At 46.3% G+C, this 25646-nt stretch overlaps 1 protein-coding gene across 1 annotated transcript; it reads left to right on the forward strand.

Moving 5' to 3' along the window:
- The first annotated feature begins 454 nt into the window (after nucleotides 1–454).
- GAP43 (growth associated protein 43) lies at nucleotides 455–25131 on the forward strand. Its single transcript, XM_026847056.1, has 3 exons — nucleotides 455–521; nucleotides 583–1263; nucleotides 24336–25131. The coding sequence occupies exons 1-3, from the start codon at nucleotides 455–457 to the stop codon at nucleotides 24422–24424; spliced, it is 837 nt and encodes a 278-aa protein (XP_026702857.1). The 3' UTR covers nucleotides 24425–25131.
- Nucleotides 25132–25646: the final 515 nt, after the last annotated feature.

The following is a 25646-nucleotide window of genomic DNA, read 5'->3' on the forward strand; positions in this document are numbered from 1 at the left end:
GGGAGCAGAGGCTTGGAGTGCTTGCAGGCAGGGCATTTGTGAGGAGTGTATCCTGTGTATGTCTGACAGCATGCATCTGCGGTGGGGTGGGCAGTGATCCTATTCTCTGTTGGCCATCCTGAGCCAAAAAGCTATAAAGGACAAAACACTTGGTATCATGAGAGTCACACACCTGTGAAACAAGGTATCATTAAAAAGAAACAAAGACTTGAAAGCAAAGGTGGATTTGGAAGGACTGTGAAAATCCCCCTCAGGAGAGTGTTTTGGAAATGAGTTAGGGGGAAAAAAATGGTGTATTTCAAAACGGATGGGAAAATAAATCCTGGGAATAGAGACAACCCAGCTGGTGCATGCCTTTCCACATAGCCAAGGTGCTCTCAGCATTGCTGATGGAGATGATGAGGTGCTTTAAATTCCTTTTACAAACCCCCGCATGTGTCTGCCCAGCCGTAGGATGAAATTAGAGGCGCCTGGCTTCAGACCCGTACCAAATGGCAAGGCTGCTTTGAAACTTGCCACTGGTTAGCAGAAGGGGAAGGTGGGACATTTCCAATAAAACCAGAGCCTGGGCTGCACCTGGAGAAATCTTAACTTATCTCCCTGTTTTCTCCTCTGCCTTCCTCCCTTGTTCTTCTTCAAAGGTTGAAAAAAATGAGGATGGGGACCAAAAGATCGAGCAAGATGGTATCAAACCAGAAGATAAAGCTCATAAGGCAGCCACCAAAATCCAAGCCAGCTTCCGTGGACACATAACAAGGAAAAAGCTCAAGGGGGAGAAGAAGGGGGATGCCCCGGCATCTGAGACTGATGCCGCTGACAAGAAGGAGGAAGGCCCTGCTGGCGGAGCGGCCGAGAACAAAGAGAGCGAGGCTCCCACTGCCACAGAAGCGGCCGCCACTGACAGTGCCCAGCTGGAGGAGGGCAGCAAGGACAGCAGCGCGCCAGCGGAGGAGAAAAAAGGAGATGGAGCCGCTGACACGGGCTCAGAGCAGCCAGCCCCACAGGCTGCCACTCCTGCTGCCTCCTCAGAGGAAAAGCCCGCTGCTGCCGCCGAAACGGAAAGTGCCACTAAAGCTTCCACTGATAACTCGCCGTCCTTGAAGGCTGACGAAGCCCAAGACAAAGAGGAGCCTAAACAAGCCGACGTGCCTGCTGCTGACACCACTGCCACCACCACCCCTGCCGCAGAGGATGCTACTGCCAAGGCAACAGTGCAACCCCAAATGGAGACAGTGGAGAGCAGCCAAACCGAAGAGAAGACAGGTGAGTGAATGCCTTGCTAGGGAATGGGTGTCTCCAGAAATGGATACCTCCCTTGGTCTCTGGGGGATGCCTCTGAGGTGGGCCAGCAAGAGCTGGTGCAGGGGTTAGACTGATGGTGAATAATGGAATCCCCTTGCTGGGTTTTAGGGGTGGGGGCAGTTGCATGTTCTTGCTTAACACCCTCTTCCCTGCTTCCTGGCAGCTTTTTGCAAATACTGCACCTCCTCTCGAGGCTTCTGTTCCTCTAGGTGGAGAGTGCTATCCATCCTTTTTATCCATGGTGTTAGGAGAGCGTCAGCCAGCTGGGAGGCTTGGAGAAACCTGGAAGAGCTCCCCAAGCTCAGCATATGCTAAAAAGGTGATGAACCTTCTCAGCCACTCTAGCACAGGCAACTCCAGTGGGGTAACAAACCAGCCCGAGCTGACAGCAGCTCACTGGAGGCTGCCAGCTTGAGCTGAAAATCTCACAAGACAAAAGCGCTCTCACACCACAGGAGGCCATTTAGCCTTGCTGGTGGGATGGTCAAGAAAGAGTCACAAGGGTCTTTCTTCCATCTGCTTGTGAATGGATGATATTCCTGGTACAACCATATCCCAGGCAGAAACATCTGATCAGTATTGCTCATTGTTTCATCCACACCAATACTTCTATATTGGAGTAGCCCATGACAGCCATACTTGAAGCTTTTAGATGTGTCAGCAGGGTCAGACCCAAATGGTAAGGGAAAGGAAAAGATTAAAGGCCCTAACAGCCTAGTGAGTGAGCACAGAAGAGAGGGTTGAACACAAACAGTCATGCTAGGAGGTGTTTTCAATTCTTTGCTCTTGTCCGAGTGCAGCTCTGCTTAACTAGTTCCCCTGGGAAGAAGTGAAAAGTTTTGAGGGGCAGAAGTAGCATTTTTGTCAAAAGCATAGTGTTTACAAATCATAAAGAGCTGTTTCTGAATTGCGATGCTGAGGTGGGTAGAAAATACATCAAAGACCTGAGGATACTTTTGCTCTTGTTCTTTACCTTCCTTACGTTATCAAAGAAAGAGAATGTAAAGAAAACAAAACAAAACAAGGTAACATCAGAGGTATGCACCACATGAAACTCAATCAAGAGGTAGGGCCAAGCATAACTGCCCTCCACATTCGTGAGACGTTCAGTTGTACAGGGCATTCTGCAGTCATTAGCTTCTTGGGCAAAAATGTGTCATATCACCTTGATATTCATAAGCAGCATGATGTAGTTGTTACAGAGCCTCAGCATCTAGTCTTGCAATTACTGATGTTTCTCCGTCGTTTCATTTGGTCCACTACTTCTCTTCCACAAATTACAATTCCAACTCTCTAATTAGACTTCCAAGCTTCACAGCTAACTCAGGGCTTCAGATGACTCTGTTTCTGCTCAGTAAAGTGGACAGATAGAAAGAACAGACATCCAAAAGGACAGATAAGTACTGTGAGAGGAGCTCATGCAGAACATTTATGATTTAAGGTATGGATAAGGGGAGTGGCCTTCAAAAGCGTGAGGCTAAACTGAATGTACACAACAACAAAGGGTTGCTGGATTAAACATTTCTAGAGACAAGCCTTGAAATTGCATTGTCCAAGTTGGCTTTTTGTTGTCCAGGTCCCCAGTCCATTGTTCGTTCGTTGTGTGATGAGTGCCAAAATAATTGTCAAGTGATTTGTGAAATCTAATTTGTTGCCTGCTGTGCTTGCATTGTTTCTATACTTGGGCAAAGGAATAAACTTTGATGGCAAAAATAGGAGAGTGAATCAGCGTTTTGGGGTCCTCTGTACATGGGATAACGAGTGATAATTAACTCTTGTTTAAGACTTGGGATGCCTTATTCCTAAACAAGAATAGTGATTCTGCTTTGAATTAACATTCTATTTTTATTACTGTTAATCTGCTCTAATGGATAGAGGTAGGAAATTCATAGTAGCAGGCTATTTCACTTGCTTAATTGTACCTGTTTTGAGTCACCACTCATCAGATAATGGTTTATTTCTATGTACTATTCTAAATATTTGTAGATATTTTCCCCATGCTCTTACTGGCTTTATCATAAATTGAATTGGCCAACCATTCGTGGCCACATCATTTGAAGTGGCCATTTACATGCATGATTTAATATGCATTTGCACATGATACTATTACTTATGTAAATATCTAGCCAACAACGTTGGAAAATCTAAAATCAAATATGCATTTAAAAATGAGTTTTCAGTGATTGCTTGAGTGTCCAAGACCAGTATCTGCATCTATTTATACTTACTCAGTATGCATGGAGTACTACTCAAGCTTACCAATGTTTGCAGAAAGCAAACATGGAAGGTGTGTGGCCACAGTCAAACTGATAGTGTCTTTAAAATGTTAATGAATATAGATTTTTTTTTTCTCAATTCCTATTCCAGTATGATATCAGCCTTCCAGTCACAAACTTGAACAGCTGGGTAAATGCCCCCAGAGCCATCCAAGGAAGAAATGCAAAAAATATTAAATAGGCCTTCTTGTCCATGTCTCTGAGGATCCTGGATTGTGTTCTGCAATACAATCTATAGCACAATGTCCAGATTAGTAAGAAGCTTCTTTCTCCTTAAAGAATATTTCACAAAAGAGCATTATCACAGTATAAAAGTTCCCATGGACAGGAAATATTTCCTGGCAGAAAGCCTGTTTTCTTTATTCTACCTTGATCCTATTATTCCATCTCATCTCTTTAAACCTCTCTGTTTCTCTCTCGGTACTTTTTCCATAGATTTAAAGACATTTGCCATGTCTCGACCTTTCTCCCAGTCATCCCCTAGCAAACACAGCACTGGTGGTTGCTGGCATGGCTACGATGGTCATCCACGAAAGAGGGAGGGCTACCAAACATCTGCCACTCCAGTACTCCTCCAGCCTGGGGACAGATCCTCTTTCAGCTTCATCAGTCCCCTTCTCCCAGAAGTCATCCCCTTGCCTTTCAAAGGTCATCTCTTACCCTTTCTGTGATCGAAGACTGGCACAGTAGTATGTGGTGTCAGGCTGCCAAAAATAAATCAAATTGGCTCCTAGCCAGTGTCATTGGTTGGCTGGTTGCCATGGCAGGCTTGGCTGCTACTACCATGAGGCATGACCATGCTACTTTTGTGTGGTGATGTTCATCTGCCTTAAATTTTAGTACAATGGTTGTACCATGTTATCTGTGGGTATCTTCCCCAGTGCAAAAACAAGCAAAAGGCAAGGCATTTCATTTATATCCAGAAGAGATTTTTGCCTTTACCTAAGGGCAGGACAAAAAAAGACAAGAAGAGATGAAAAGAATAACTAACCAGATAAAGAGAAGTGCATAATTTTTAATGCTTAATATTTATGGAGTGGGTGAGAGGCTGGGTGATTCTTCATGCCAGTCACTAATTCCACTGACAGCCTCCAGCTCTCCTTGTTATTCAGTTCCACATACTCTATCCGTCTTTTGGTAATAGCTTGGGAAATGGCTTCAAACGGTCCTGTATGCAGTATTAGTGGATCTGGAATCCCAGGCATTCCCAGTTGTACAGTAGGGCAGTTTCTAAGCAATCCTCAGTGTATCAAAAAGTAGATGGATTCCACCCTGGGTAAGGCATGAAATGAGTCAGTGAGCTTTGTTCAGTGGCAATGAAGGATTGATGTAAGAAGGACAGTCTCTTAGCTCTCTTCACATCTTTTGGTGGGTGACTTGCATGCCAAGAAAGTGTCCTCTTACCTGAGCATCCTTGCCAAGACTGATGTTTATAGGCTTTCTTGCTATGATCCAACTTTTGTCTCTTTGGTGTTGGTATTATGCTTAGAGAGGCTCCCTTAGATGCCAACCTACTCAAGAAGACAAAATTCAAAAGTGGTAGGAGGGAATTTATGCATTACATATGGATGAGGAGGTGACACATTCTAATCTAGATTGTATTGGCTTTAATCCAGAGAATCTCCATCAAAGTTATTGGAAAGAGTCTACATTAGCACAGCTTTGAAGTGAGATCAGCATCCAGCACAGCAGACTATAGAAGAAGATGGGCTACTGTGTGCCTTCCGGGGAGGAGAGGAGGTGAATTTCACACAATGTTAGATTCTCTTTGTACTTTCCCAGGTTTTAGAGTCTCACCTCCAAATCTGACTAGCTCTCACATCAAAAGCTCTCTCAGATTGTCAGGTAAGAATACAACAAAGCCCAGAAATGTGAAAGAGTAAATTGTGCCTAAGGAAACAAATGGATCTTCTTTTGTTGGGACATGAAGAATGCTTTCTCCCACTTGGTGGAATAGCTTTACAATGGAGCAGTTTCACACCTGAAATGAAAAATCAGCCAGATGACAATTGCTTTGCATGTAAGCAGGCCAGCAGTTCCCCCAGGGCCCTGTTTCCTGCAAGCAAGGAGCACTGGGAGGCACCATCTTCTCTTCACTTCCTCAGAGGGAGCAAGTCCCTATGGATCCTTTTTCATCATTTAGAATTGAATCGGTCCTTTGTTTTCACTTCAGTCAGCATATAGATGGAAGGACAATGCTTGCTACACCTCGGGAACACTGGCTATACAAAGATTTGGAAAGGGAGACTCTCTATTGTCATGTCATGTAGAAGGTACAGCCTGAGCTACGCAAGAGGATTGCATTTGTATAACTGGAATTTTAGTCTTGGCCCATGGGTAGCTGGCATGAGGCTGAACACCCTCACTGCCATTTCTGTTTGAAGAGAGCTTATCTCTACTGCTTCACCTGGCAGCTGAGGAAAGCGATGCAAATACAGTAGTCTTCCTATGACTGCCCCAGAGGGAACGACTCTACGCAAGCGTGCCAGCATTTCCTTGTCTGTAGTACTAGTCCAGCAATAAGACTATAAATGCAATTTAGGTTACCTGTAACATGCTGAAAGGTGTCAAAGTATGTGCCTAGTCCTCAGTTGCTCTGAAATTTTTAATTGTTGCGTGGTGTCTACGTGAGTATAAACATTGTGTGTGTGTGTTTCACAGCCTGCTTTGCCCTGGTGCAAATAGCACCAGTGAGGGGCAGGATGAGGAAAGTGGAATGTCACAGTTTTCCAGAGAACAGGAAACTTACACGCTACCTGCTACAGGTGCAGGATTTCCTCCTGTGTTGCAGTGAAATACTGTCTCTGGTCCCATTTGTGCCTCAGATCTGCTATTCTTTAATGAGGTGCAGCTTGCCCTGGGAGCTGCACTAGTGGGCTGGTGGTGAAGCAGAACCAGACCTCTTCTGATGAAATCTTAAGTGGTACTGAGCATATTTACTGATGACAAGGTGTGGCTCGACTCTGGAAATGGCCTCTTGAGGAGAGCAGGTTACCCACTGTTTTTCACCAAAGAGGTACCAGTTCTTTGGGGACCTCAGTAAGAAATGCAGGGACGCTCAAGGCTGGTTAACTGGTTTATTTTGTGAAGGATGGAAATAATAGGAAAGGTGACAGCAGTCTTTCATCACTTCTGAAGTTGGGAACCACAGCTGTTGCAGTATTGGCTGCGCCCCTCTCATTGATCATGGCACATTGTGCAGAGTCCCTGTTCACAGGGAGGCTGACCAGCCTCACTCTTCTTCACATCTTTATGGTGTTCTTCCAACTGAACAAAGCTATTGGTCCTGAACCTGTACAATACTCAGCTTTCTAGATGGTATACAAGGCTCGCTGGCAGTGTTAACGCTCTTACCCATCTCAATAGGAAGGAGCTCTTACAAGCAGTACATACATACAAGTGGTATTAAGGCACTCGTTTTCACAGTGGACCACTACAACTGCACTCAGATCATCTTCAGAAAATGCTCCAGAATCCCCACATGGGAGGAAGGCTTTCTGCCATAAATGATAACCAAATTTTCTGCTGGGAAGGGCTCAATTAGCAAACTACTGGACAGAATAGACAGACAATGACATTTAATTGGCATTTAATTGTCTGCTGTAGCTGCCTGCAGTGCTCTGCACCACCACCAGTGTCACCTCTTTACACTAGGATCAAGTAGGCTGAACTTTTCAGGCAGACATAAGCTTGCAGAGTAGCAGCTGTGATTTAGAGCTCCAAGGAGCAGTACTATAAAGGTAGCAGCATTGACCCTGTGGTACAGGGGAAAGGGATCAGGAAAGTTCACCTGGTCAGCACGATCAGATTAGTTAGACATTCCTCGAGAGCTGTGTAATAGGTGTATTAATATTGGATTAATTAAGTGCAGTCATCACTTCCAATCTCTGTGGCAACTCCATGGACTCTGGCAAGGTGAAGTTGTACTCCCAAAGGTCCCTGCAAATAACCAGTAGAGAAACATAGAAATTGCCAAGCCAGGTCAGACCTAACATCCATTTATTGTACTTCTGGCAGTGTCTAGCACCAAGTACTGCTACAGGCAGATTTGGGGGAAACTGGCTCTCTGCTGTTAGGACTCATCCCTGTCCTCTGCTGCCTAGAATCACAGAATCAACGAGGTTGGAAAGTACCTTGAAGATCATCTAGTCCAACCGTTAACCTAGCACTGACAGGATTTGGTTTAATGGTTAAAGCATGATGTAGTATCTCTTCTGACATTAATTATAACTGTGGCTTCATGTGGCATATATATAAATGCACAACGTCTGATTGACTAAGTATCAACAGCTTTCCCAACTCCAAACAAGTGTACAATGGCCGGAAAGTTCAGCGATGAATTGGCTGCCATTGCCTTAAATATCTTTCCGTACTTGTGTTATGTCACAGAAAGAGCAAAAGCTTCTGATAGCCCTACTTTATGCCATTGATTATTGTATATAGCATGCACATTTGCACAGGGGACATAGTACCATAGTCCTCACTGTTCTTCTCTTTCCTGAAGAAAACCGAAGCAATGCTTTCAATTGCTTTTTATATTAAACGATTCCCATGCTTTTTAGCATCTTTGCTGCTTTTCTCTGCACTCCCTTTAAATCTGCAAATGCCCTTTATGAGATGGGAAGATGAGCACACACTTTGGTCCAGAAAAGGCTGTAGTTGTATACATGTTTCCAGAAAGGCAGTATTCCTTCTGTTTTGCTCTTCATCCCAGTCCTTCTGCACACCAACATCTTTGCTTTTTGAAGACAGCTACCCAGTGATACCAAAACTGATGTCTGCAATGACATCCAGCTCCATTGTAGACCTGGGAGTTCTCCTCTTTGTAAAGGCATTTCACAAATATTTTATTCAGCCATATGATGGTCTGGTCAATGGCCAAGAGAACCAATGAAAATGTAGGCAGTGACAGGAGGCTGACAAGTCAAGCCACTGGCATCGGCATCATGGGATAGGTTCCACCTCCAGTTCTGGACCTCCAGTAGACCTATGAAAGACCAACTTACACAAGCTCAATTTGAACAGGTCTCTAGCCACAATGTATTTTGCAAGAATACATTCATGCTGCAAGCTTGACTTAACGGAGAGCTTCCTCATTCCCTAGCGTTCCTCTCTGTTGGTGCTGAATATCTTTCAGGCAGAAAATAGAGCAGACACTGATAATGTAGGGGGGAAAACTGAATGATGGAAAGTGCTGCTATTGTGTGCTTAGCTGTTCTCTGAAGGGGAGTCTGGGCTGGTTTTGCAGATTACTAGAAATGTGTCTTTCTTCCTAGTTCTGTCTCCCCTGCTAAAGGCTCCCTTTGCATATCCTTTAGCTCTAATGGTCTGTATCATATAAAGAGCCTTGGCTTTATCTTCATCAAATGTGAATGTGATCTGTGGAAATGTTTCTTTTTTTTTCTTTCTGTGTCCTTAGCTACATCACTGTCAGCATGGGACACTGGAACAGAGCTGAAAATCTCAGCTGAGGTCTTGGCAGCCAGGAGACCATGTTGGACACCTGCCCTTTGCAGGGCTGCAGGATAGTCAGGGAAGGAGCTATGGAAACCTGGACAAGGTCCAGAGATGTAAAGGAAAATGCTCTTCTAATGATAGGAAAAGTGAAACTCAAGGTTTCATGTAAATAAGTCTTAGATAAAGGTCAAAAGGTGCCAATTATCCAGTGTTCAAAGGACCACACACTTTCCAGCTGTACCTTGAGGCAATAGCAAATGAGTCCTTTTTTCATTATGAAAGAAAGCAGAAGATGGAAGACACTATTGAACCTCTCCATCTTCCTTCAGCAAAACACAATAATTGGGAATGCTAGTAACGATAACCAGAAATTACCTGTAACCTACAGGGCCTAATGAAGAAGAAAATCTCTCTGACATTTGGAAGACCATCCAAATCCCGATGCTAAAGTGGTGCAGTGCTGCAGGACTGTAGCTGGCAATGTGTTGCACATACAGGGAAAGGGATGGGAGGGCGGGAGCAAGGACCAGTCTGCAGGAGCATTCCCCAGCTGCTGACTTTGGCAGAACTGTCTTAGCAGCTGTGAAAAATGTTTCAAAGATCTTATTGGATAACCATTCGAAGAGATGGAAGATGGGATAAAGTAAAAGTAAAGTTGGGGTAGTGGAAAAGTACTTTTAAAAACCCCTTTGCTGTTCTTAAAGGCTTTGGGTACCCATTGAATTGGAGATAATACAAGTCTCTAAGAGGGAGGTGTGAATGCAAGCTGGTGTGGACTAAGTCCATAACTGCTTAGTTTTTAGATGAGTACAGGACTCCATCCCCTCACTGGGTGTGGGCTTAGAAATGAAAGACTATATATTCCAGTTTAGATACCCTGTGTTATATCTCCCCAAATTTCTCTTACAAGCTCCAATTCTTCCTCCCTCCTTCTCTCATCTTTTACAGCCTGTTTGGAGGCAATGCTCACCAGCTGTAACTGCAGCTACAGGACTGAAATCTAAGCCTCACTAACTTATGTAAGGCTAGGATTTCACCTATGATTTCAATATCAGTCCATAATCAATTCAGAGTTATCTTCAGTCATCAGTGCTGCAACAGGGGATGTGCCACAAGAGACCAAGCTCTGGGCTGGAACCTGCCCCACTGTGCTTCAGCAAGACACACAGTCACACAGAATTATCTAGGTTGGAAAGGACCTTGAAGATCATCTAGTCCAACCGGTAACCCAGCACTGACAGTTCCTAACTACACCAGATCCTTAAGCACTAAGTTGACCCTATTCTTAAACCCCTTCAGGGATGGGGACTCCACCACCTCCCTGGGCAGCCCATTCCAACACCCAACAACCCCTTCTGCAAAGAAATACTTCCTGACATCTAGTCTAAACTTTCCCTGACGCAACTTGAGGCCACTGACCCGTCACTTACTACTAGGTTAAAGAGGCTCATCCCCAGCTCCCTGCACCCTCCTTTCAGGGAGCTGTAGAGGCCCATGAGGTCTCCCCTCAGCCTCCTCTTCCCCAGACTAAACCCCCCCAGTTCCCTCAGCCGCTCCCCATCAGACCTGTGCTCCAGACTCTGCACCAGCTCTGTTGCCCTCAATCTTAGATCTGATCACAAATGGTCTGTATGTTTCTTCCCCTGGGAGGGACTTGGTGCAAAATTGGTCTTCTGCTCTCCCTTGTGTACAGGAGGGGCAGAAATCCCCTGCATTCTCAGGGTCTGATCAGAGGGCTGCTGTGAGGTTATCATCAGTAGGGCTGCTACAATTTATACAAGCAGCAATTCTGTCTGGCCCTTTGCATTCACCGTCTGTTGTTCAACTGGCATCCAGGTGGTGAAAGCACAGTGCAAGGAAGTAACTTCTTTATTGCCGAACAGTGAGACGGCACAACTGTGTTATGGATGCTCTCAATTAAACAGCCAACCACCAAAAATAATAAAAAAAGTTATTATTAACACAGGTAACTAGCTCTCCATAAATTACAGGTTTGAATATCTATGAGAGGAGAACAGAACAGCTTTCTAGGGTTTAACTGCAACCCAGAGCACATAACAAAGAACTCTATAGGGTTTAACGGCAACCCAAAATGCAGACAAAGCCCCGCTCCCTGGGGTTAAACAACAACCCCAAACGCTTTACAAAGCCCTGCTACCTAGGGTTTAACGACAACCCAAAATGCTCTATCACTCACCTGACAAGTGAGGGCTCTCAACTTCGAGGACCTGCTCAGGGCAGTGTCCCGACCCAGGGCACCTCGAGGAGTTTCCTTGGGCAGCGTCCTGACCCAAGGGGAGTGTCCTCGACTGCAGCGTGCTGCTCCAGGGGACGAGCTCCAAGTAGCCCCCCCCCAGGGGACTCCATTTATACCAAGGCCGAATCTGACCTGTAGTCAATAGCGGCTCTCCTTGGCCAAAAGGCCCAATTGCCACGAGGCCCTGAGAACAAAGGCAGCCCAAAGCTGCTACACTTCAGCAGCCAAGAAGCTCTGCTTTCATTGGGCAGATGCACCTGCCACGGACTGTCACCTAGATCTCCTAACCCTGTAGCACACCCGCTCAGCCCTGTGCCTGTCCCATGGCACAGCTCCTAGTGTTTGGCACCGACATTCAGGGTGCTGCAGGTTTGCAACCCCGCGGGACTGCTGGGTGTTTGAGATATCCTTCCGCACAGTTTTGGCATGTGCCTTTAAGCTTATCTTTGAGGATAAGGGTATTATTCACAGAATCACCTAGGTTGGAAATGACCTTGAAGATCATCTAGTCCAACCATTAACCTAGCACAAACCCATCCCAGCACTACTGCCAAGCCTGTGTTGGGAGACTTATCAATGTGGCCAAACACGGTGCCAGGCCCAAGGACTGAACTTGACCTCTTGTCCACGACAGAACCCCTCTCAAACACACGTGAGGCCCAGCAGGAGGGCAGGGGTAAGAAACGCAGGGCACTGCTGCTGGGCAGCACCACTTCTCTGGATGTGCAGCCAGCTGGTCTCAAGAGGTGCTAACCCAGCACTGTTCACTGCAGTCAATAGACACAAAATGAGAAAGAAAACATTTTCTTGTGCCTTGAGCTAGAAACATTCTTCATGGCTGAATCCAAATGACTGTGAGAAAGATGGATGGAGTCACTGATTTTTACATCAGGGAACAAGGAGAAAATTCCAGCTGTTCTTAACTGATGCAGCATGAAACTACTTTTTGTACTCAATTCTAGCAAAACACATACACGTGTTTCTACCAAGCAGAGGAGTCAAGCCTAGTTGCAGTTCAAACCACCTCCATGCAGGGCTTCTGAGTCCTGGAATTTTTCTGTGAAACTCTTTTTTTCATTAAAGAACCCTTTAATTTGTCAAAACTGAACATAATGTACCAGAAATGATGGGATTTGTAGATTAAAGCAATAAGAGAAACCTTTACCAGCTTTTGGAGTAGGGTCAGGTACTCCATGAATGGGACAGAAGACAGGATGGCCCCATGCCTTACCCTAAGAAGCTGAAATCCAGTGTGCTTTACAAGCAAGACATTGGGACAAAGTTTCCCCTGATCCCTCCTGCTGGAGCTGTTCCACTTTGTATAATTTATTTATTATTTGCTGAAGCCAGAATGTGGAGTTTGGTGTCCCCCATTCCAGATGAGTGCCCTCACCTCCAGTCTACAGAGTCAATGTTTTCCTCTGGCTCAATAAATATTTAATGATTTATGGAAGTGGAACAGCTCCAGCAGGAGAGGAAGAGTAAGGGAGACGTGTTCATTCACATGGATATCTCACAACATTGCTCTGTGACCTCGGAAAGACCCAAGCCAAGGACCTTTACAGCAAATAAAATCATCCAGAGGACCAAGGGAGACAACATGAGAATGAAATGGTGGGGTGCCGTTTCCTATGCCTCGGTGCTATTTCAGAGCAATTTCAGAGCAGTGTAGACCTAGTGGGTTCATGCCTGGGACAAGGTCCTCTTCTGTGGCAGCTGTTGTCAACATGATGGTGCCCAAAGCAAAATTATGGGCTGCTACACCTTGGCCAAAAACTTAGAAACTCTGCAAGTGGGAGCTGTGGTAACTCACAGCCTGTGTGGACCTGAGCTGGGCTTCAGAGCAGACTTAGCTATGCATGAGATGGCGGAGGAGCAGCTACCGTTTGGCCCCACAGCTGAGGCAGAGCCACCTTGGGCAGGCAGTGTTATCAAGGGGACAGCCACAGCACTGCTGAAATGTCCTTTGATGAGGAAGAGAAGCCTTGTCACGGTGGGCTAGCTCAGCAAAGGGTTGTCTTAGCACCCCTTAAAAGTGCTTTTTTTCACCATAATGGACAGTACGGAGGAGGAGCTTTGACTTTGCCATTGACAGCCCAGACATACTTGCTGCTCTGGGGTGTTAGGTGATGCATCCTGGCCTCATCCTGCCACGGCACAGGTGGCTGTGTATGGGACATGGGGCTGCCTCACCATCATTTGCCACATGCCCTCATGTGGAGGCCGAATTCATTATCTGCCTGATTGAATTGGTGTTGTGAAAAGCCAGTTAAACGGAGATGGCTACCGTGGGACAAACACACCACTTCGTTTGGTGCAGTGCTCAGAAAGTTCAGAGGCTGGAAGGTCCTTCCCAAACTGGGATAAGGTTGGAAGGTTGTGGGGTGTTTTTTGTTTTGTTTTTTTTTTTAATATATATAAATCACAGATTTGAATTAAAATCAGAATTACTGATGCTAGCTTCTGCCACCTTCAAAAGGAAGCTGCTGGCAACGAGAGAGCTCGTGAAAGGTTTTCCAGGCATCTCCCTCCTTCTTCCTGCTGTGCAGCTTGGCTCTCTGAAAACACAGCTGCCCTATGCCCTCCTTTCCTACTTTCCTCTAGGGCTGAGTGCTAACTGGGCACAAGCATCACACACCTTTGGTCACAGAGACTTCTTGGGGTGGAAGAGGTGACTATGCAGTCCGACCTCCAACCTGAAGTCAAGCTGTGGCTTTTCACCTCCCCACTTTCTCACGCACAGCCAAGGGATGAGGTGACAGACGGAGGAGGATCTGGCCTTTGCAGTATGAGCTGGGGAGAGCAGCCAGCTGCCCACCCAGTTTTTCAGGATGGTGCTGTGATTCCTGATCTTTCCATCCCTGGAGGGCTGTGATTCAGCAGCCTCAGACAGGGGATTTTGGGCAAGAGGAGGGTGTTGCTTTGCACCAACAATGCCACTGCACCTTTTCTCAAAGTGGGGATTTCCCCACATAGTGCTCATAGTTCAAAATATCTCTTCCTATGCCCGTGTGTGATGACCTCCTCCTGTGGAAATGAAAAGCAAAGGCTTTCAGGAGCTTCAGTGGGTGCCGTGTTAAGCCTGACCTGCCTCCTAGAGAAGAGCAGCTGTGTTTCAGTGCCCATTCTGCACAGCACATGTTGGGATCCTACGTGTGTGCACGCCAGCTGTGCAGGTGGGAAATACGAGTCGTATCTTTGATGCAAAGAGCTGGTGTTGATGTTGCAACTGCTGGGGACGGTTATCAACAAGATGGCTGTGGAAGGCCTGACAACAGGCACTTAATTAATTTTAGCATCCAGTTTGCGGAGCCTTGGTGTATGGTGATGGACAGAAACAAACTAATGATCTCTAAATGAAATTTCTCCTTCATATAAACACAATATGGGAGGATGGCAAAGGGAAGAAAAAGAGTCATTTTATATTCTCTCCTTGATTGTAATTCTCTGCCTTCAGCTAGATCAATATCATTTCTGCTGGAGATGGAGGCTGCCTCTGGTTTCCATGGCAATCTGGTTGTTGGAGGCTTGCAGGCTCCATGAATCCCCAATTTATCAGCCTTCTAGGCTTTAATAATGGAGACCAGCAGTCAGGCAGCTTATGAATGGCACATGTCTTTTGGGCTGGGGGAAGGGAGGCAGGAGAGCGTGGTTTGTAGTAAGAGCTGCAGCAATTTGTTTTCCTGCCACCGACAGCTGAAGGGGGAGGAGTATAAGGGGAGGAGCAGTGCATTAATTCTGGATGCACTCTGAAGGAATTTCTAGACCTTTTTGCTGCAGTTACAGAAGATTTCCTCCTCTGGCCTCTTTTACCTGGCCAGCTTTGCTGGGGCAGGGGAGGAGAGCAGCCTCACGGCCAGCCCTTTGTGATGAGGTGGGAGCTGTAGATGGAGAACTCAAAGGTTCTAGCATTCTGCATGCTTCCTTCCTCTCCTTAACCCTCTTATTTCAGGATCAGCAGTGTGTGAATGCCAGCAGTCTGCCACGGTTTTGGGTTCATTTTTATCCTCTTACTGATCCTACCACAATTGCCAGGCTGGTCGGCAAAGCTGGAAGATGGGCAGACCTCTGAGGATCTGATCTGTTTATCAAACTTCTGTCACTTGCTGTGCTATTCTCTGTGTATCTGCCAGGCCTCTCCAAACCCAAACCTCCATCCCCAAAGTGCTGTAAGTTTCATTCCCTGAATTAATTACTTTGCTAGAAATGTCCCGTCTGTACAGGAATCGCCATCAGTCACTTCTGTAAGGCTGTATTTTGCTCACTGGGCCATGACCTACTTAGGGTATTTCCATTTCTTCTTATCTTTCCTCTGATTTCTCCCCTGTGATTTCACAGGGCAACCACCCTAGAAACTAAAGAATAGATGGGTATGTCTTACAAAGATCTTGTTCTTCTGTCCCCTCCCATGCCCTCTGTTTCTAAACCATCTTCCCAGAACTTAACCCAGCAAGGGGAAAGAGATGGGTGACACAAAACAATACTGTTGCATGAGATGCGGACATCCCGTTTTCCAACGTGTATGCCAAGAGCAGCTGCCAACTGTTACATTCCACAGCTGGAAGCAAGTAAAGCCCTCTATAGTCAAGCTGTTCGAATCACAAGGTATTTAAGGAATTAAAAAGAGTAGCCTTTCTGATCTGCAGAACCTATGTGAAATCAATAGGGGCAGGGGAGGAGAAGAGTAAAGAACAACTCATGGATTACTTCTTAGGTTTTGCTCGGATGAAGTAATGAATGCTTTTCTTCTACCTGCCTTCCTGTGATGGCTGGGGAGGTGAGGTATTGCTGAGATTGCTGCACCTCCAGCTTTGGCCTGAAATTAGGGGTTTGTGGAATATCTGAAATCACAGGATCAAGGCATCACACCTATGAAAGTGCTGCTGTGTGCAGAGTGGCTGGTGGAATGAAGAGCCAAGGTGACTCAGCCTCCTGGGTACACCGCAGGCTTTTCTGTGACCACAGCCCAATTCTTCATACTTTGCTTACTGTAAAATGCAGATAAAAGCCTCTGCTTTCTTCACTGGGATGCCACAAGGATAAAATACCTCCAGAATTGTGAGTTAGGCCATTGTTGGGGTGTCAAAGACCAGATGAATACTTACATTGCTGGCCACCTGTAGCAATTTGAGAAGGTCGCAATGGAGACAGCTCTTGATGTTCACAAAGGTCTGGATTCATCATAAATGTACAATCTGGATATTATATCTTGTTTTACCTTGTATATCTGGTACAATCTAGATATAATACCTAAAAAGACAAGTACACTGCCTTGCTAGAAAGTCATGCAGTGGATAATGAAGAACTGTGGTTTGAGTGTCTGCAGAGGCATCTTTGACTCTGGCTCACCCTTTCTGGGGAGCTGGAGAGGCCGATAGCTTGGAACATCTCCCGAAGGGAGCCTTTCTGCTCCGGTAGAGCAGCTGAGCAACTGTTTGGGAATCAGATCAGTTCTGACCTCAGCTGATAGCCGGGGAGACCCTGCACAAGTCACTTCCCATTTCTCCACTTCAGGCTCCCTGGCTGTAAAGACCATGGAGCCTTGGTAAGATTCTGTCGAGGGCAGCACCTTTGATGCTGTATGGCAGGAGGCCACTCTATCATTGCAAAACATCTGCCTTGAAGGCACCTTCATCCCAAAAGGGCTTTTTTACCTCCCCTTCGGCCACTGTACTACATAGCCTCCCACTTGCCCACCACTTTCTGGTGCAACAAAGCACTGCTGCCAGGTGGGAACACCCTGTCCTCCCTAGAGCTGCGTTTGCTTGTAGCAGGGACAGTGACCTTGTTAAAGGAGATCTCACTGTCTGAAAACCTAACCATTCTCCTAGGCTTCTTCCAACCCTAGCTGGGTTGCAACTGCCCAGTTATAGGTACTGTACACAGAAGTTTGGGCCAAAAGGGCTGTAACGGGCAGGAATAAACCACCAGCGAGCAGTAGGCATGTCATTTGTCCCAGCCTTCAGGCCTGGCTGTGTCCATGGGTGTGGGAAGGAAATGGCAGTGGAAGAAGGAAGGAGATGCTTCTTTCCCATTCTCCAGGAAGCAAAAATATTTGCAAATGTAGCTGTAACAGGGTTAACACTTCACATTCACAAGGAGCATCCTCCCTTTTCTCTCTCCACCCTCTTCCTCCACCACTCCCATTTCTCTGGAGACCTTTCTGCTCCCTCCTGTCAGCCAAAGTTGGGGAGTTTCCATGGCAACCCGGCAGCTGGTGTCTAGACACTGTGAAAGATGCTTTGCAATGGAGCTGTGAGCCTGAGTCCCCTGGGCACCCCCTCCCCACCGCTGCGCACCCTGAGCAACTCTCCAGCACTCCCTCCCTTTCATCTACTGCACATGCCGACGCAGGGTGGGGTTTCCGTGGTGGCGCTGGGGGAAGAAAGGCACTGGGTGGGCGGAGCGGGAGAGGAAATCCCTAAGCCACTGGCTCTCCGGCCTGACAAAGCGCAAAGGCAGCTGGGGCGACAGAACTGGGCCTGGCTGTCCTCTGAGGATTTAGCAGGATCAGAAAAAGAGGCAGTCATCCAAGCTTGGACCAAAGTAATCAGCCATGGGACTGGCAGAAGTTGTTTTTTTTATTCTCTCTGCTAGAGGAACTGAGGTTGGCATACATGATGCTGAAACAAAGATGAGCTGGTCCAGGAATAGGAGGCCCCAAACTACTATGTGTTGTGGCTGTGTTCACCTTTTTTGGTTGAACCTTCACAGGCATCTTAGCCTGCTTTTTTTCCAGAAGTTACTGGGCAACTTCCCTGGACCTCCTGCCTGCTGCTTGCAGTGGGGACATCCCTCCCCACCACCTTGTTGCAAGGTTTGCCAGATCTCCCAGGTATCAAATCACAGGAACCAGGTGGTACCCTGGGTCCGTCTGTAGCAAGTGAGGGAATCTCCAGGGGATTGGGAGAAATCATGCAAGTCACCTGGACCAGACACAGCCACTCACCTGAAATACCCAATTCCTTCATTTCTTAATGTTTTGCTGGAGAAGCAGTGAGTGGGGAGAGTGTAGGATTTTAGCACTGCATATGATGCATGGTAGGGCTGACTGCAATGGGCTAACTTGGATCAGGAAGGGAACAGTATAAGCAACAGCTCTGAACCTGAAGTGATTCTCGTTTCAGCATTCTCAGACCTACCATCGTCTGCCTGGAATCGGCTTCTGGCTGCCTAGAAGGACAGATGGATCGGGACAGATGAATCAATCTGTGAAGCCTGGATTCAAATCTGGATCCAAATGTCATTAAAACTAGGAGAGGCTCAGGTCAGGGATTTAAAATGGGGCCTTCCAGTACTCCTTAACCTCCAAAAAAAATGTCACTGAACAGAGTCCTCTCTGGGGCACATGAGGTCTGCTTATAACAGGGCAGGAAAACCCAAATTAATATTTGGTAGGATAGAGGAGAGCAGACACGGCACAGGTTTTCAGTTCCATGTCTGACCAAGCTGTAGTTGGCAGAGGACAGAGGAAGAAAGGAGTGAGCATGACAAATGCTAGAGAAAGAGCAGTGGCTCTGTAGATCTGGGCAATACTTTAGCGTGAAGGCATGGGAGAGCTCTAGTTGCACAATCAATATCAACAATATTTATGAAAACAGTGAGAAAGCAGCGAAAGCAAAATCTCTGCATCTGTATTAGAATCTCGGAGTGTTTGTGTGCCATTTCTCTTCTCTTGGCATTGGCTGTGGTAATTTAAAGATCTGCAGTGGAACAGAGACAAAAAAGGAAAACAAAACCCAAGCCACCAGCCACAAAAGAAATGATCATCAGAGAGGTTGCTGCTACTATGGTCATAAGCTGATGCCTGCTCTGATTTAATTAATCCTGGCAAGTCAGACGGGAGCTGGGCAGGTCCCAAGAGACAGTGTTTTACCCGGAAATCCACTCAACCTAATTTCACTAATGTAGGGCAATGGAGGGACTTGGAGAGGAGCCTGCGTGCTCAGCCATTAGAGCAGAGCGTAGGCAAAGGCAGCTGGAAGTGCCACCATCCAGCAGAACTGCTGCTTGCGTGCCTGCTTCAGCTTTACAGCAACCAGAGCTGCATATGTTTGAGGCGTTTGCTCCCCAGCAGGGTTCACAGACATGACTCTCACCCTTTCCAGGAAATAAATGGAGTGCTGAGGGGAAGGAGCTCTCTAAGATCCTATTTCAGCAAGGATCTGTAGTTCGATTCCGTATTGTTTCTCTTCTGTGGGCAAGGCAGTTCCCCAGCAGGTACCAGTTGGAGCTGTAGGTCTGAAGCATGTCTCTGACACAGGCCTTCAGCAGCTGGGAAGCAAACTCACTTCAGCCTCTCCCTCAGCTTAAGCAATTCTGCAGTCACAGCTTAAGGTTTGTCTGAGGCTGCCCAAAAAGTTTCTCAATTTGGCTGCCTCATCAGGGTGCTAGATTGGAGTGAGATTGGTGGCAGCTCAGCTCACAGATGCCTGTCTCTTTGGCAAAATTATCCGATGCTATAGGACGATTTGGACTGCAGCATAGATTTCAAAAGACTGAAACAAAAGGTAAAAAGCTGCAAAACAAACTCAAATCTGAAAGTTGTCTCTGGGAAGGATCCACAGGACTGAAATAACCAGAACAGTGCAAGCAGTGACTGATGTGCATTAACTGTGATGGTGATGATTGCCAGCACAAACTAGCTAGCTTTTGTTGTTGGTCTTGTTTGGCGGTTTCTTTTTAGCTTTTTAACCTACCCATTCCCGCTTTATCCTTCAGGACAGGTTTTCTTTTTGGACCCTCCTCAAGCTTCTTTTGCTTCATATTACAGCTCAGCCTCCCCTCCTGTTCTGCTTCCTCCCTGCACGCACATGTTGTGTTCTCATTTTTGTGAGTTTGGGCCCTTCTCTTTGCTCTGTTGCTGGAATGCTCTAGAACAAATGTGGATGTCTCCACTTTGGCTTGCTAAAGGTGTTGGTGTTCCCACGCTCCAGCTCGTCTTGTCCTCAAGTAAGCATCTAAAGATGAAATGCTATTGTTCCTCAAGCAGGGGATGGGACATTTTGCCTAAATACCCTGAATTCTCACCCACTTTTTTTGTCACTTTTTACATCTATTCCAACAAAGTGCAAAGTGAATGTAAAATGCCAAGGCTGTGTAGTTTTGTCGGTATAACTATCTGTCCACTACAAGCCAACAGGTACAATAGCCCATAGTTCAATGAAGTGAGAAATCAAGACTAGTATTGGGTAAAAAGCAATGTAAGAAATAGCGTCTCTGATGTATGCAATCCCCAGGATAGCTATCTACTAATCTCCCCAGGCATGCTTTGCCCTCCTTTGCTGGGAAACTCAAAATGAGACTGGAGAAAACCCCAGAGAACATACAGCAGAAATAGCCTGCATCGAACAAACTGGTTAAGGGTGGGTCAGATAAACCATCTCACCTCACCTCGTGAATCAGATACTGCTATTAACTGGCCCTCATGTCAGTAGGGTTGTGCCATATTGCTCCCATTGCACAGGGAGAATTTTTTCTTTTCACTGCTGTGGTTTAGCAGTGCCACAGCTCGAACTTTATTTTTTTCTGCTGAATTTTTATCCTTAGTGATATTACTTCTTGCTAAAGTTCATTACGTTGTAATAGCACTTGTTTGTTTCTTTTCCTTCATCCCAAACATGAATGAGTGCTGCTAAAGCATGGAAATGACATATATGTCATATGACAATATGACATATTAGCAGGGTGTAGCAGTGCATAGGGTATTTCCCCTTATTACTTCAGCATCATGCAAGAAAAAAGAGGAAGAGTGGCTGGCTGAATTTTCTGTGGTAATTCCTGTCCAAAAAAGAAAGATCTCTTGTTTATACTTGGGACATCCACAGTTCACCATGTGTCCAGCACTGGGTTTGTACAATTCCCCTCTGTTGACTTGAATATGTGGTGAAGTGACTTTAAATACTTTCTGCTGCTCCATGACCTCGGAATCAGTCCAGACTATTTCAGCCATGGCAGAAATCGGTGCAGTCCCTGGGCTGCTTCAGCAGAGAGTCACTTGCCTACCATTGACCACTCTCCAGAGAAGAGCAACAGGGTCAACAAGGCACCCCCATGCAATTCCTGTCCCAACCAGGGATCTCTGGGCTCAGCAGACACTCCCTGGGAACTAGATTCGCCGCTGTGGTGAGCCAACAAGGAACAAAACATGGCAGAAAATTGTGATTCCACCTGCCTGCTTATCCTAAGAGTAAGAATGGCACGGGAAACATTGTGAGCTGCCCCATGTCACCAAGGTTGCCAGCTCCACCACTTTGAGTGCAGCCAGATTTGCTGCCCATGTCGCTAGGAACAGTTGTCAAGAGCCTACTGCTGTAGGAGCTGGACCCCACTTACAGCTGCTGATGTAACGGGGGCATCTGTGCGACTTAGTGGTTTGTAGGTCGTGGCTCTCGGTATGACAGCAGGTCCGCAGCACTTCCCACTGTCTATCCTTGTGCTTGCTGCATTATGGCCCCTTCTCTGTTGTGCTGTCCTGAGGAGGCTGTGGGGACTGCCACCTAAAATCTGCATGAAATTTGCACTAGGAAGACACAGAAAGTTTTAAACATAATCCAATATAGTGTCAGGGCTTGTGTTCCTGAAGCTGCATTGCCTGCCTATCCTTTGTTGCTCTTTCATTCATCTTGCATTTATGTGCAGGAAAAGACCAGAAATACTGTCTTAATAGGATCTATCAGAGCCTTGTTGCAAAGCATGCTTTGCTGCTGGCTAACAATAGTTTTCTGGCTCAAATTTAGGGGTAGATGGTTGTGCATTGGGATTCTACTCTTGGCTCCATAATTCAATGTGTCTCCTGCCATGAATGCCATGGAGAAGAGCAGGATTAAAAGAAGTCCCCTCCCTTCCCCATGGAGTGTGATCAAGTCATTCAGGAAAATTAACAAAACTAGGACAAGTTGGCCTGCTTTGTCTTGCAATGATACCTGCATCCTATTTTAATCAGTAGCCTGTTTTGTCTTTGGTTTATGTTGTAGCTGTACCATATATGGAAGGAGTCCTTAAGTAGCATTCTCTTTAGCTGTTCAGTCTCAAGGAAAGAAAGTCTACAGATGTTTTTGCTGACAGGGGGTTTGCAGGTACAAAGACTCAGGCCATGGGGATGCTTCCACAGAATTTTTTCCTTTTGGAAAATCAACAGTGAGAGTTTACTAAGACAAAAAATATTTGAAAGTCCAGAAGCAGAGCCTTTAATGAAGATGATTCAGGATGGGAAATTACACACATCTTAAAGGTGATCCATATGGAAATGGTGCTTAGGAACATACTTAAAAGCCAGGCTAAAGAGCCGAGGAGGAGAGGGAAGCAGGAATGCAGCACCTACTGCCAGTGTTTGAAGCAAATACAAGTCTGCCATCTGATGGCATCAAATGGACCAGGCCAAAATGCACAAACGGTGTCAGTAAGGAACGATTCACATCCCAATTAAAATTCTCACTAATGCTAAACATGGGTGTGAGGGTGCTAATCCTCACAAACTAAACACTGTCGCATGAACATCCGTATTTTGTTAAGCTGACAGCATGGGCCATGGTGTGATTTTTGAATATGCCAACCTGCTTTGCCCCAGCTGGCTCCCAGACACAGCCACCCTGTTCTAAGAGAGTTTTGCTATATGGACATGAGCTGCATGGTGCCAGCTGGCCTCGGGGCCAGAAAGCAGTCCCTGGCTCATTTTATTTGATGGTATAACCTAATCTGATAGTCCATCAGAGAAGCCAGGAACTGTCCAGGTACCCCACAGTCTCTCTCTGTGGAATAACCACTGGAGATACAGTGATGCTATGGAGGTATGTCGACTTCCAGCATTGAGGTATGTGACATACCAGTCTTGTGGTCTGACCAACACCACCCAGCCCTTCAGTGCTTGTTTTTTTCCCCCGTTCTTTATCCCAAGTCTGGAGTGATGTTGCTTGCTTTGCCTCTTCACGGTCTGTGTGTATGTGTGTGTGGGAGGGGGCGTCAGTGAGGAATGGGGAGAGATGGCGATGGAGCAGACCAGCCACTGAGACCCTTGTGCATTATTCTGCCTTACAGCCCTGCATCACCTTCTCCTGTAAAAAGCATTCCACATGGTCCATAGGCCTTAGCGGGGTTTCTGAAAGAGTCTTGGGAACATGTTAGTGTACTAACATGTACATCTAAAGATGACAAAAGCTGGTCAGCAGGCACTCAGAGACAATTAATTCCATCCTGCTGCAATGAAAGGACCCAGCAGTAACATCACTCCAGCTTGAGGGATGCTCCTTTCATTTGCTTTGTCCTTCCTGGATGCCTCTGCCTTCCCCTCCGTTATGATCCACTGTCTAGTTCATTGTTGCGGGATTGCTCCTAGCACTCATTTTAACTTCTCATGTGAATGGTGTGCAGGAATAAGGTGTCTGACTGATTGACAGACAAACTCAGCCTCCAGTTACACTCATTGTGTCCCTCTGGGGCAGCTCTGCCTTCAAAAGGAGAGCCTGGAAGACTGGAGAGATGTGACAACTTCCCGGATGAAAGCTCCCGTTCTTGAAGGCTAGAGACATTTCTCTAGATCCCTGTCCAGTATAAGAGAACTGAGTTACAGGTTATAAATTTTTTCCCCCTCTAGGCCTTGCAAGCTTCAAGGGCGTGTAGTTTTCTCTTCATGACCTCTTTCAGTCTTGGCTGGGAGGATCCATAGCAGTAATTAGGGGGCAACATTTCAACTGTGGTTGGCACAGTCAGGGTGTTTATCTAGCTGGTAAGCCAAGAGCCTAACCAGTGGGGGGAAATGAATGGTAATTGCCTGCCACATCAGCAGTGATTTAGGCAGCTCCTTCCAGTTGCACATCCTTTCTGGTGGGGCTGGAGGTGTTCTGTGAGAGCCACACACTTGCCTGCTGGGCTGAACCCTGGCACGTTCTTTCCATGCTGCAGAAATGCCATGGACTTTGAGACCTGGGTCACTTTGGGGAGAGAGAAGCCTGAAGCTGTGCAGTCCATCATGCGACAGCTGTGTGAACATGCAGGACGCTCTAGATCATGGCTGACTAACCCTGAACCATCTCTTTCCCCACTAGATGCTGTAGAAGAAACCAAACCTACTGAAAGTGCCCAGCAGGAAGAGGTGAAAGAAGAAGAGAGCAAGGCGGACCAAGAAAATGCCTGAACATTAAGAAATGACTCCCCATTGCCCCTCCCTCCCTCCCCCTATCCTCTATCCTTCCTTCCCACCCCAATCTCAATCTCCCCCCTTCCTGCTCACATCTGTGAGCCTGTCCGTCCCTCTCCCATTCCCACTTAAACCCTTTTTCTCTCTGTGTGGCAAACATTTAAAGAAAAAAAAAAAAAAAAGCAGGAAAAATCCCAGTCAAACAGTGTGGCTTAAACATTTCTTTGTTTCTTGGTGTTGTTATGGCGAGTTTTTTGGTAATGATGATCCAATCATTTTGGGAAAATTCTTGCACTGTATCAGAGTTCTTTGACCTGGCGCGTGCGTGTGTCTGTCTGCCCACCGCGAGCGCTCTCTCTCTCTCTCTCTCTCTCCTCTCTCTTCTCCAAGTGTGTGTGTGTGCAATGTTACGTTCATCTGAGGAGTCCAGACTTACCGAGTGAGTTAAAACAAAAGAGGGGAAAAAAAAAATTCCTTTTCTTCCTTTTTCAATGTGATGGAATGAACGAAAGAAAAAAAAAAAAAAAAAGACCAAACCCAACAGCAAAAAAACCCAAATAAACAAAAAAAACCCAACTAAACCCCAGCTTGTTTTCAGAAGTAAAACAGCAAAAAAAAAATGTGCCAATTAGCGTAATGCTTGGCTCCAGGCTCCTTTTACAAACTGAACAATAATTATAATAAATGAGAATAATGATCATTAATACCACCGTGTCGCATTTCTATGCTGCCGTACATCCTGCTGGCCTGCAGTCTTTGATGGGCCACTTCTTGCTTGACCCCACTGTGCTCCTTGGCCACTGGTCAGTGACCAACCGCTTTCCCTGGCACTGCTGAAGGGATTTTTAAGGGAAGCAGGCTTGGATTTTGAGTGAGGCATTAGCACCGACTAACATAAATAATGAAAAGTAGCAAAATCAGGTTTAGGAAAGAACAAAATAAGCGGCCCTCTACAAGACCTCTAGGCCCTGATTTGGAGAATTATGGTGACCTTGGAGGGATGAGGCAGCAGAGGGACCAGCTTTGATCCATGATGAAGGTCCAAGCCCTGCCGAGGAATGTGCCATGAGGGGACAAGGTCCTGGGGTCTGAGCTCCCCCTGGCAACAGGGTGATGCTCACCCCATCGGGCTGGAGTTGGAGAAGTTATAGTAGCAGCATAGTTTGGCCCTCCAAAAATTTTCTGTTTGGCAAAATAAATAAGGCCAATGAATTAAATG

Source organism: Athene cunicularia, assembly GCF_003259725.1.
Source record: "Athene cunicularia isolate RWA chromosome 1 unlocalized genomic scaffold, athCun1 chr1_part1, whole genome shotgun sequence".
NCBI lineage: Eukaryota > Metazoa > Chordata > Aves > Strigiformes > Strigidae > Athene > Athene cunicularia.

Bases quoted from the DNA above. Each gene is read 5' to 3' on its own strand.
- GAP43 (XM_026847056.1), top strand. From the start codon at position 455: ATGAAATTAGAGGCGCCTGGCTTCAGACCCGTACCAAATGGCAAGGCT. The intron at 522-582 runs GTTAGCAGAAGG...CTGCACCTGGAG, and splicing joins TGCTTTGAAACTTGCCACTG to AAATCTTAACTTATCTCCCT. The intron at 1,264-24,335 runs GTGAGTGAATGC...TTTCCCCACTAG, and splicing joins CCAAACCGAAGAGAAGACAG to ATGCTGTAGAAGAAACCAAA.